The sequence below is a fragment of the Uranotaenia lowii genome, chromosome 3 (assembly GCF_029784155.1).
Source record: "Uranotaenia lowii strain MFRU-FL chromosome 3, ASM2978415v1, whole genome shotgun sequence".
NCBI lineage: Eukaryota > Metazoa > Arthropoda > Insecta > Diptera > Culicidae > Uranotaenia > Uranotaenia lowii.
The window spans coordinates 72,702,319-72,715,087 of record NC_073693.1 but is presented as its reverse complement, the minus strand read 5'-3'; the positions used below and the strand labels follow the sequence as shown (position 1 = coordinate 72,715,087).

Here is a 12,769-nt window from a genome sequence, read left to right as displayed (position 1 = left end):
TTCAAGAATGTAATTTTTGAGGCGTGTAAATTTAGATCGAAAACAATGCACGAAATCGGACGACGAAAGCCGTCGCGTAAAAATAGACGGGGATGTATATTTTAAGATTTATTCTCGTAAATATTAGAAATCTTTGCTAAATATTCAGGTTTTGCTGTTGTCTATGAATGAATACGCTGCTTGTAAAATTTTAATTTCGCATATATTTCCAAAAAAACCTAAAAGATATACACCTTCACGCACAGCGTCAGCCTGGTATTTTTGTTTCATCCGATGATTCCCAGCACGGTGATGTTGAACAGATGGCCGTCACCAGGATCCTCGATTCGTCCCAGAACACCATTATTTTTCGGTCCGCGTCACCTCCGCCTGACGGAAATTTCTCCGAAAAATCACTGCCACTGCGAAAATTCTGATCTTGCTGCAATGGAGAGAAAATTGATTAATTCCAACAGCATTCTTTTTTCAATATGACATTATTTTGAACCTACCAGCTTTTGAAGGATTATGGAAATGCTAGAGCTACGCCTACGACTCGTTTTCGAATAATTTTCTTACTTGTTTACTTTGTATCTGACGCGCGCCACACAAGTTGCACATTTTCATTTAATTTTAAATCAAACATACAATTTTACACTGTTTGTGATATAAAATTCATTGACCGCTTGATTTTTACATCACGGAATGTAAAATTATAGCAAAACAATGTATTTCTATTCACTTTTTGAAAAAAGACTAAAATTACATCAAAAGGAGTTGGAAATTACATCGTCTTTGATTTACACTTGTAAAAAATTAGACTACTCGTGTTTTAGATTCCGTATACTTTTAGAAATTTTTTGCTGTGTATAGCTAAAGCTTCTATTTTTCTCGTTATTCAGCTTGAAAGAAAAAAAATTCGAAAAACATGCCACAGGAAAACTGCTGTAGTTCATATATTACACGTCCAAAAAAATATTTGCCTTATGCATATGAAAGCTGAAGTTAATGTCTACATCATGAAGTCAAGAAATATTTTTTAATTTTTTTTAATGAAATGGTCACAAAAAGTTCAAAAAGTGGTCTAAAAAACCTACTTTTCATTAGATTGCTAGTAAAAACTGTTTGAGCGGTGGTAGAGCTTTTGTAAAAATATCAATACAAATTTTATTCTAATTCTGACATTTTGTTATCTTTAGATTTTTGATGCAACAAAACTTGAATTGACTGGAATTTTTCAATGTTGACTACTTTACGCGATTTTTTCACAAGTTGAAATTTCATCTGTTTTTGTGGTCCACCGTCAGGTTGTACCCGGATTTTCAGTGCTTTTACTATGCTTGGATCAATAAAAAGTATATTCATTGGAAAGCTAATTTGATATACATTCTACAGAGGTGCAACAATTCACGCTGTGAGATTTCACAAAAATATGAAAATTATAAACGTAAAATCATTCCTGAATTTCTAGAACCACAAGCAGCGCGTCCAGCAAAACGTGTTTGTTTGCTCTCCGAGTACACTGTAAATTTTTGGCTCGATTTCCAGAAAAAAAAATTGCTGGAAACGTTCAGCAATTCAAATTTTTGCTGGAAACCAGCAATCGGTTTTCGAATTGCTGGATTTTTCAGCATTCAGTTGTGTTCTTGTCATTTTTGCTGAAAAATCAGCAATCGGTTTTCGAATTGCTGGACTTTCCCGCAATTGATCTAGTTTGCTGGAAAATCAGCAATCGAGTTGTCAATTTGGAGTTTGTTTTTGTTTCAGGGTGGCCAGCGAGTTTCCATTTTCAAATTCCCGGTTTTTTCCCGGTTTTCCCGATTGAAATTTTATGATTTTCCCTGTTTCAGAATGCGCAAATAAATATGTCCATCAGGTTTTTTAACCAAAAATTAAGATATGTTTATTCAAGTTGAACGTAAAAGTATGAAATGACCTATGTTTTTAGTTTAATCTTGAAACTCAAAGGTTATTCAAATTACAGGAAATGGTAGGTAGGAAACACGGTAAGAAAATAATGCTAGTTGTCCTAACCTTAACCGAAAATTGTTACCTTCTTTTCAGTCATTTACACGATCTTCGCTTATAAGGGAAAAAGCTTCATGTTTATTATTTGCATGAGATAAATGCCATGTATATAATACTTTTAAAATTTCAAGTTGAAATACTGAATTTTACTATTGAAATCTACTGATTGCTATAACGATATTTTACTTCTAAAGTTCTTAAAACACATTCCGATAAACCTTATTCATGCTAAGCCAAAAATTTTATTTGAAAACCGTTTCATATTGGAATCATGTTTTTGATTGGATATAATTGAAAAAAAAAATTAGAAAACGCTGAGTTCTAGATAATGGTTAATTTATCTAAACTTTAAGTCCTGAAAAATCTACTAGTTAATGCGAAACATGTAAACAAGATTCATATAAAGCTTAGTATCTTGTTACATCTTCTGCCTTCTGTGCGTTTATCAGTTGACCGAATAAAATGGTGGTATGTTTCTGACATTTTTTCTGCATGGGACAATTCCCGATTTTAAAAAGTCATAATTGAGCTAAATTATAAGAAAATGTGTTCGAAACCAAATAAGATTAGTACTTCGAGGCTATGTCGTTTCTCAGCAAATTGATGTTTGATTATTGAACTTACGTTTTAAATGTTTTAATTGAGTTTGAAATATAGTTATGATTAGTTTTTTTTTTTTTTAAAGGTAAAACTCAATTTAAAATATGTAAAGTCACGTCAAAAAAATCTCATTGGTAATTATTTTTTAAAATCACATTCAAGATCTTTGTAAAAAATAGCTTTTCAGAAAACCATTCGACCGAGTTAGGTCTTCATGGATGAATTACTGAACTTATATCTCTCTTTTAACGTTCTATTAACACTCAAATTTTTGCATCAAATTTATTTGATTTCCCAAAGTTATTTCGACTAACAGCTTAAATGTGTTTGTTAGGTTTTTGTTAATTTTTCTCAAGCTTCGTTTCAGCATGACGTTTTTTTCTGAAAAAAATGAGCTCCTGGTACAAATTCGAACATCATCGATTCTGGATTAGTGTATAATAATCTCAATAATAAAATAGATGTCAGGATTAAATCTTAGTTTTCGAAATGTGGATTCAATCGAAAACTGTCGGATTACAACGTATGAATTCACATCAGAACTATAAAGTCGCAGCATTTAGAAATTTTGTATATTTCTTTAACTTTTTTCTTAATGCAGGTTTTGAAGGTATATGTTTTCAAGATATTCACAAAGAAAGTGCACACTTTAAATGTTAACGTATTACATCTTAACAGTTGTGAAATGTTTATTTTACTTAAAAACTTTTTTTTATTCACTGCAGTGCACAATGTGCGTGATTCTAAGATGTTCCTTTGCTCGACAAATGTATGCGCTGAGTTCGAAAATCATTTTTTTTTTTCGTATATACCCAGCTGTTCCCTCGTGAATATAAAATTCCGACATTTCCCCGCTCTTCATGAATGGCTAACAATCCTGAAATAAATGACAATAAATTGTAAAGTTTCTGAGAAAAAGTTACGTCATTATGAAATTAATAAATTTAAGGATTTAATATGTTTTTATATAAAGAAACATAATGCATAAATAATTTTCCCGGTTTTGATTTGAAATTCCCGGTTTTTTCCCGGTTTTCCCGGTCCTATTTTCAATTCCCGGTTTTTTCTCGGTTTTCCCGGTTCGCTGGCCACCCTGTTGTTTCGTATATACGCTGAAGCAAGGTGAGATTCTATTTTACGAATTTTGGTTAAATTAACATAATTATTTTATTTTCCTCTATATTCTAGCAACCAGATAACAAGTCAAGGGTGAGTTTTTCTTAGACAGATAGATATTCTCTAAAATATTCTTATCAAAACTATTTTTACAGGTGGCGGATGATCAACACTTTGCCACAAAGCTGCCAGCCCTGAGCCAGATTTATAGAATATTTTTAAAAATATCGTGTTTCTGGAAATAAATGTATCCCTTTATGGAAAAATGGGAGGAAATAATTGTTTTTATTGCTTATTATATGCACAGCCAGTAATCAAAATTTAATTTTGAAATAAAATATAAATTTGATACTAAATACAGCCGGTTGTGTTGAAAGAAACAGCTGGTTTCCAGCAATCTGGGTTGCTGATTTTCCAGCAATTTGAATTGCTGGAAACCAGCATTAACGTTTGCTGTTTTTTTCCAGCAATTTAAATTGCTGGAAAAAACAGCAAACATTAATGCTGGTTTCCAGCAATTCAAATTGCTGGAAAATCAGCAATCCAGATTGCTGGAAACCAGCTATTTCTTTCAACACAACCGGCTGTATTTAGTATCAAATTTATATTTCAATTCAAATTTAAATTTTGATTACTGGCTGTACATAAAATGAGCAATAAAAACAATTATTTTCTCCCAATTTTTAATAAAGGGATACATTTATTTCCAGAAACACGATTTTTTTTCAATACTCTATATATAGCATCGGCTTTGGGGAGGCAGCTTTGTGCCAAAGTGTTGATCATCCGCCACCTGTAAGAATAATTTTGATTAGAATCTTTTATAGAATATCTACCTGTCTTATAAAAACTCACCCTTGACTTGATATCTTGTTGCTAGAATATAGAGGAAAATAAAATAAATATATTAATCTAACCAAATTTCATAAAATAGAGTCTCACCTTGCTTCAGCGTACGGAAACAACAGACTCCAATTTGACAACTCGATTGCTGATTTTCCAGCAAACTAAATCAATTGCTGGAAAGTCCAGCAATTTGTAAACCGATTGCTGATTTTTCAGCAAAAATGACAAGAACACAATCGAATGCTGAAAAATCCAGCAATTCGAAAACCGATTGCTGGTTTCCAGCAAAAATTTGGATTGCTGAACGTTTCCAGCAAATTTTTTTGCTGGAAATCTAGGCAAAAATTTACAGTGTAGGTACGGTGGGTGGTGATTTGGGCAAAGAGCCAAGCCGAGAGACGAAATAATTTTATATGAAATTTGGCATGGATGTTCATTAGGACCGGGAATGATGAAAAATAATTTCAGATTTTCGGATGACCCCTTTTAAAGGGGGTCGTCCATACAAGACAAATATTGTTTCCGCGTTATTGACGTTATTTTTCGTCGGCTTGTGAGGAAATTTGGCACATGGGGGTTTTGAGAGATGAGAAATTGATTTCGGGTATTGAATTTTGGGGCAGGGGTCGGCAAAAGGGGTCGTCCATATTAACTTTCAATATTTTTGTGATATTGACGTTATTATACATTGGATTGAGATGAGAATTTGCGCAGCAAAAGGAGTCATCCATATTAAATGTTCGCTATTTTTGCTATATTGACGTTATTATACATCGGATTCCGATGAAGGGGGTCGTCCATACAAGACAAATATTGTTTTTGCGTTATTGACGTTATTTTTCTTCGGACTGTGAGGAAATTTGGTACACGTGAGTTTTGAATGACGTGCAATTGATCTCAGGTATTAACTTTTCAATACTTTTGTGATATTGACGTTATTATACATCGGATTGAGATGAAAATTTGCACATAGAAATTATTAAGGACGAACAATTCATAACAATTATCTTATTTTGGGTAAGAGGTCGGCATAAAGGGTCGTCCATATTAGCTATCACGTTTTTTTGCGATATTGACGTTATCAGCAATGGATTGGTTTGACAATTTGCACACGGGACTTTTGAGGGAAGGGCAATCGATTTTAGAGATCAAAGTTCCGAAAAGAGGCCACCGATCTGCAACGACCAAGTCGAAATTTATACACGGTTTATTAGGGTTGTGACGATCAATTGATTTCAATTCAGTGATTTCAATATTTGTATCAAACGACAAAAAAGGGGGTCTAATTAACTGTCAAATTTGCTTTGCAATAATTACCATCAAGACGCCATTCACCGCCCAGGCACCATTTACCGCCCAAAATCACCCTTTTGTGTGTATTTTGGAAAAACTGGGATGTTTTCTCCAAAAATAAGACCTGTGTTCTGTGTCGGCATCATTGTTCGACCATTTCACTGAAAAAACATCACTTAATTATGCTAACTATAGCCAGAAATAAAATATTTTGTTTTGCGTTTCCGGTCAAATTATTGAATTCGACGCCTGTTAGCGAACTAAGCATTACTGTGCTCCTAGGGCAAAAAGGTTTTTTGTTTACTAGATAGTACCTATTGGACCTAAAATCGTCTTGAAACGATAGTTTTATTTTCGTAGAATAGATTTGCATCAAAAAATTTTCAATTTTTTCAATAGTTGTGGTTTTTTGAAGCGCTTAGTGATGGGCGGTAATTGGTGTATAAAAAAAAGTGTGGGTTCCTAATGACCGGTCACGCACAATTTCTTTGTTTTTACGGCATGTATTGTGTCAAATGTGTAAATTGTAAGAAGTATTTAGTTTGATTATGTTCGAAAATGATGTTTTATCGCTGAAAGTAACCGGTTACTTGAGGTTGTTTGCCGGGAATCATCATTTTGTCAGTCATCGCACTTTGTTAAAATTTGTACTAAATTTGCGGAAAAAATTTCCCAAAATGTATTCTCTAAAGAGCCAAAATATGGTTTTGACAGTTCGTTGTATGGAAAATACTAAAAAGAACAGTTTCCGTGTTGTTTAGATAGTTTCCACAGCATTCCACTAATTTTTTTATTTAAAGTAGAGCAGTTTTGGGATGTATTGGAAAAGAAAGCGAATAAAAATCTGCCGTCGTTTTTTTATTACACATGTTTGAAGTTGAAAAACCGCTTAACTGGGCGGTGAATGGCGTCTTGATGGTACTTGAGATTGTATCGCATCGAAACAAAAATTCATAAACGGCAAGCAAACGACAGAAAAAGTGAACTTACATATAACGTGTTCAACATTTTTGCAATTATTGCTTAAAAATGCATTCAAAATTGCAACTGTAAAATGCCTTACTAATAGTACCATGAACTTTTGCTCTCAAAATTTAAGACGGTTCGAGGAATACAGTAACGTATTGAACTAAGAAAACACTAATTTGTTTGAAATTTTCTGAGAAATCAAAGATAAAATCCATCGTCCCATATTTTGTTTTAAATATCCTGGCAAGTCCGGATAAACCCGGGCAATCTGTCGTAAGCTTATTTTAAAAGCAAGTTCTATTTGTTTGTAGTATTCTATAGGCTCAGCTGTCCTAAGACCTAGAAAGCTAAAATTTGGCACGGGTATCCATTAGAATGAAGAATAATAATAAATGTTTTCCGATTTTAAGATGACCTCTTTTGAAGGTATTCGTCCATAGAAACTGAATACTGATTTATCGATATTTTTATGATTATGGCTTAATCGGTGTCAAATTAAGGGAAATTGGTCGACAAAAGGGGTGGATGTAACCATTATTTGTCGTGTTTATGCATAGAATTGAGACATGGAGGTTTTAATGGACGTTCAATCGATTCCAGGTATTCAATTATAAGTCACGGGTCAGCATAATTGGTCTTCCATGTTAACACACTACGGACCGCGAAAAAATCATAGCCCAAAAACACCACACTTCGGCATTCATTAGCTTAGAAACCACTGGACCCAATTCTACAAATATGTAGCTTTAAGTAACCGAAAGTGTTGTGTTTAATTTTGTAGAATTTAGTATTTTTGTGCCGTTTAAACAGCTGTGGGAAGCCGACGCTGAAAAGGAAATTACTTAGTTGGTAAGATAAGAGGAAGATAGTTTTATCATAAAATTCACAGCATTCGAGTTGTGCTTCTTAGTGTCACACACCAGCTTAAAGCTAAAAACGAGATAAGGTACACCGGGGTAAGTGGGGACGGTGGCTATTAAAACAATACTGTCAATTATTTTTTCAAACTTTTAATGCAGAATGTTAAAATTACTTGTAATCTATCCAATAACTGTAAAAGAAATACGGTTCCGCCAATAAAGGATGTTTACGGTGACTTTTCGTTAATTTTCTATTTTTGACTAAGATGTGGAGTTGATGTGCATCTTTTTCAACCGCAAATTTCTCGTAAACTAGCTATTATTTTTTATTATATTTTTTCAATTTTATCTCCTTCATTCAATACATTTTAGCTTTATTTAGCATTCGTATCATGAAAAGTTGGGAAAAGTACTTGTGTTTTCTGGAATAAGCATATATTTTCGATAAAATCGGATCTCGTGTGTTGCAACATAAATTACACACAATTATCACTACAATGAACTTTTTTCAAAATTTTGGACGGTTCGAGCAATAAAGTAACGTATTCAACCAGGAAAACACAAATTTGTTGAAAGTTTCCTGAGAAATCAAAGGGAAAATCTACCGTCTCCACTTACCCCACAAAGAAGGGTAAGTGAAGACACCAGTAGTCCATAACAATTCACGTGATAACTTTTTTCGCTTTTCGTCAATCAAGCTCATCTCTTCAGCTTTTGTAAACAACATGTTCTGCATCACATTGAATGCGATTTTATCAAAATTGATCCACTGCTGATTTTTCAATGATTTTTTAAAGTTGAACTATACGAAAAACCGTCCCCACTTACCCCGGTGTACCTTATCTGGTATTTGGCACTGTGCTCGCGATATTGTCGTTTTTATGCATTAGGTTGAGATGAAGATTTACACATGGGAGTTTTGTAGTGTTTCGGCCGGTTTCGTAGTGACCGGCAATTAATTTCCTATGTTGTAATCCATATTGATTGTTTACTGTTTTAACGATATTGTCGTGATATGTTGAACTGTGATGAAAATTTATACCCGTGAGTTTTGAAGAACGGGTAGATTTAAGGCATACAATTTTGGGCTTGAGATCAACCAAAAGGGGTCGTTCATATAAATTGTTTATTGGTTTTGCGATAGTGACCTGAGGATCCTAAATGCTGAACGAAAACGATTAACTTCTCTATACATTTTGCAGTACGGAATTTGCTTTGCCTCAAGGTTCACAAGAAAAAGCAAGAAATATCTCCACATATTATTAAAAGCTCCAACCATAAAACGCGTCTTCCTAAACGATTACTGTGTATTATTATCCTCGAAAACGGAATGGTATTTTCAATGTGAACGACTTAATATAGATACGGTAGTACCCACTTTCTAACCCTGTGGGGCTAACGATAGAGAAAATAAAGGTTGAAACAAAAAATACTTACGACTCCGCTCTAGTATATATCCCGTTATCCACAGTCGGTTGTTCCTTATCCTTTCTATTTATTTGCGGGGATTGTCCTTTCCGTTTGTTCACACTCACTGCGCCCACTGTTTCATGGGAATATCATTTACGGCTTGCTTGCTCTCCGCAAAACCCCTAGTCATTGTTTTCACTTTTCCCTCCCCGAACCGCACAACACCTAGCAGCTGTTCGGTGTCTGGTTTATTTTCTTCTTTCTTCACTAGAATTCTTGGTTCGAAACGATGGAACTAAACGTAACTCCCTTCACAGGGTCACACTACTTGAGCCACGAATGTTGCAGGCTTTCCGATGCCGTGGCTCGCATCTTGGGATCGTAGTTCAGCATCGGCGTTAGGAAATCACTAAATTCGATCGCATCCTCTAAGTTCCACTCGTACTTCTCCCGAAGGACCTCGACTAGGCCCCACGGTTTCAGACCCGTGATGTTCCGAAGTTCGCCCTTAGAATTGAAGGCGTGGTTTGACATCCGACCGGAAAGAGCGATTCGTTTGGGAATGGGACCCAGCAGCTCGATGATGTGGGCAATGTGATCATCATCCCGGCAATAGTTATCCCCGGAGTGCGGCTCGAACAGATAATCCCCGGTGGCCAGCTCAAAGGCCATACACGCGGTGCTCCAGATGTCAGCCGAACAGTTATATCCGGCCCCGATGATGACCTCCAGGGAGCGATACTGACGCGTTTGGATGTCTTCGGTGAAATGTTTGTCCACCCAGCAGGCGTTCCCCAGGTCGGCAATTTTGACTTCAAAGTCGCAAATCTCAAAGGCCGGATCTTTACGTTCTTTCACACGGGATAGGATTTGGCGCATGGAGTCACTGATGGTGAGTTTGTTGGCGGAGGAGGCGGGAGATTTGTTGGTATTTTGAGATGCGGAGGAGGATGCAGTGGGAAGTGAGGAGGAGGAAGCTTTCTCGGCCGTCGAATCGTCGTTGTTATTGGACGCCGACTTGTCGGGGCTAGATGATGGGTTGGGAGAAATGTCACCGGCAGTGGGGGATGTTAGTTGTTTTTTGCTAGAGGTTGGTGAGGTTGGGCTTGGGACATCATCGTCATCTCCTGAAGATCCGGATCCGGACCGATTGTCGCAATTCAACAGTAACCGAGGACTTTCGGGAGAAGCAACAGGAGATTCGCTTTCGGTTTCGTGGTCCATTTTCTTGGCGAGAGGACTGGTCGGTTCGGCTTCGCCGTTTTCGACGGTTCCAAATTCCAACTTTTGTATGTGTTCCATCTGTTGCCGAATAAGTTCCGATTGCATTTTGGCCTTTTTCTTCAATTTCTTTTTCTTGGTTTTGCTCATGTTTTGATTGATTGGCTGTTCCTGAAACTGAGCAGGGGCGGTTGAAATCAGTGAATATGGCAAACGGCAGCCCATTGTATGCATTTCCGTAGCTTCGAAGGCCAACTTGCGAATGTAAGATTCGTCAACGCAGATCAGCACATTCTCCGGTTTGATATCCGTATGGATCACGTTGCATTTCGTATGCAGGTAATCCAACCCCTCCAGGACCTGCCGGATGATCGACTTCACATTGGGCAACGGGATACCCCGATAGTTGCTTTTCAAAATCAGCTTCAGCAAGTTGTGTCCCAAAACTTCGAACACCATACAAATGTGGGTTCCATTGACACCGGTTATCCGGAAGTCGTTCAACAGCTGCACGGTTTTGTTTCGCTTGGGATCTGCTGGGTCAGCATTCCGTATCGATTTTAAAATCTGAATCTCGTCCTTGGCTGTATCGGTAAAATGCTGAGCCGATTTGACGATCTTCAATGCAACGTAGCGCTTCTCTTCCAAGTCCCAACTGAGCCATACGGTCGAAAAATGTCCCCAGCCCAGCTTCCGGATGACGTGATACCGTTGCAGAAAAAGATCCCCCAGCTTTACCGGGTGATACCCTCCTCGGCAGTAATCTTCCCGACATTCTTGCTCCTCTTCCCGCTCGTCACTACTATAGCCAGTGGCGTCCTCGTCCAAGGCCTGTTGTTCCTGGTCGTCCAGCGATTCATTAGAACTCCAGCGTTCCAGTTGACGCTGTGTCTGCTTCTTCTTCTGCTGCTGTTGTTGTTGCTGCTGGTTTCCCTGCGGTAGTTGCAGACTATCATCTTCAGCCGGAACCGGATTCATTTCATTATCGGGAGAAATGGACCCGCGATTCTGGTTCTGCTGCTGCTGGGCCACCTGTGCCGCTTGCTGCTTCGCCTTTCTCTTAGCTGCCTTATGACGCTTCTTTTTCGCCTGAATCGTTAATACGTGCCGATTGGTGTCGTGCTTGTTGTTCATCTTCCGCCTTCCACCGTTGTCGTCTTGAATTTGTTTTCTGTTAGCTGAACTCCCGCGATACGTACCACGCCACACTAGTCGGTGTTCCAAATTCTTTCAATGTCCGTTGACCGGAAGTTCCCAAAAAAGGTCGTCAACTCCAAGCTTATTTTCTATTGTTTCCCTTTTTGGCCTTATGCAATTCCGTCTAGCATTCGTACCGAACCCAACGCCAAAACCAGCTAACAACTAAAAGCAAACAAAACAAAAATAAAACTCTGCCCTACTGGAACACCTTTATTGGCCCTGTGGCCACAATCTATTCACCTGAACCGAAAAAATTTGCTTCAAAAACCAAAGAATGGAAACCGATCACAGCAATCGTCCGGAATTTTCTTCTGCTTTCCTTTCGCCGTCGCTCTTCTTTGCTTTTTCACTTAAAAAAAACCAACAAGTAAAAGAAGATTGTGGTTTGCTATTTTTGACAGTTCTCCACACACTGGCGGGCAACTCTCCACACCAACACCAACGAACCGAAAGAAAAAAAAACTAAAAAGAAAAATCTTCGCGTTAAATTTTTGCACTTGCTGCTGATGTGCTTTTCGACCACCTTTCAGCAAAAATTTTCAAACCACCAGCAAATCAACTCGAAATCGGCGTTCACGACTTTCAAACGCGCACGTATCGCTAGCAACCAAAACGTCCAACAGAAAATCGATTAAAATGCTGATTTTACGGTGAAACCGCGACCAAAAACGAAAAAAAAACCATTACCGTCGTCCGCACACGCAATTTTCTACTCTGTTCTACAGGCGCGATGATGGGCTGATGGGTTTTTCTCCTGATTCTCGCACCCGTCCGTACGGGAATAAAGAAAGCGAAAAGGACGCAAAGAAAACTGACGTCTCCGCGACGCTAGCTGCTACGCAAGTGTGACCGAGACGAAAAGAAAAAAGCATGAGGTATAGGCGAGTTGGCGAGAGCGAGATGGCATAACCCGCATGCGATTTTGTGGCTGACGGGCTTAAAATCTCTACACAAACAAATATGGCGCGGTTAAAAATTAATCGATCAAGTTTAATCCGTCAAAGCCAAGACATAAACCTCATTGTAGTAACGAAAATTGGAAGCGATTGTACGAGAGTATGGGGTTTATAGATATTTGATGAAATATTTTTGACAGAAATGGCTCTGTGAGCACCCATACGTATGGTCCAAAAAGCCGGATTAGAACCATATCCCTACCATAGTCTAAACAGCCGGTTTAGACCAAGATTCTGACTAAAAAAAACGTCCCGTATTGATGAGCCAAATTTGACGTTCGAACGATTTTC

The 12,769-nt window shown here is 37.6% G+C and overlaps 1 protein-coding gene across 3 annotated transcripts in view; it reads right to left on the bottom strand.

Moving 5' to 3' along the window:
* LOC129757366 (SRSF protein kinase 3) overlaps window positions 1–12,284 on the bottom strand; it is a 28,195-nt gene extending 15,911 nt beyond the window's left edge. The window contains exons 1-2 of one of the 3 annotated variants that reach the window (XM_055754570.1): window positions 11,763–12,284; window positions 9,129–11,684 (exon numbers count right to left, since the gene is read on the bottom strand). In XM_055754570.1, the coding sequence (XP_055610545.1) occupies window positions 9,426–11,456 (2,031 nt within the window). In that variant the 5' untranslated portion in view covers window positions 11,457–11,684; window positions 11,763–12,284 and the 3' untranslated portion in view covers window positions 9,129–9,425. Of the gene's footprint in view, window positions 1–9,128 lie in introns of all 3 variants that reach the window. The other 2 variants (XM_055754571.1, XM_055754569.1) reach the window with 2 other exon arrangements.
* Window positions 12,285–12,769: the final 485 nt, after the last annotated feature.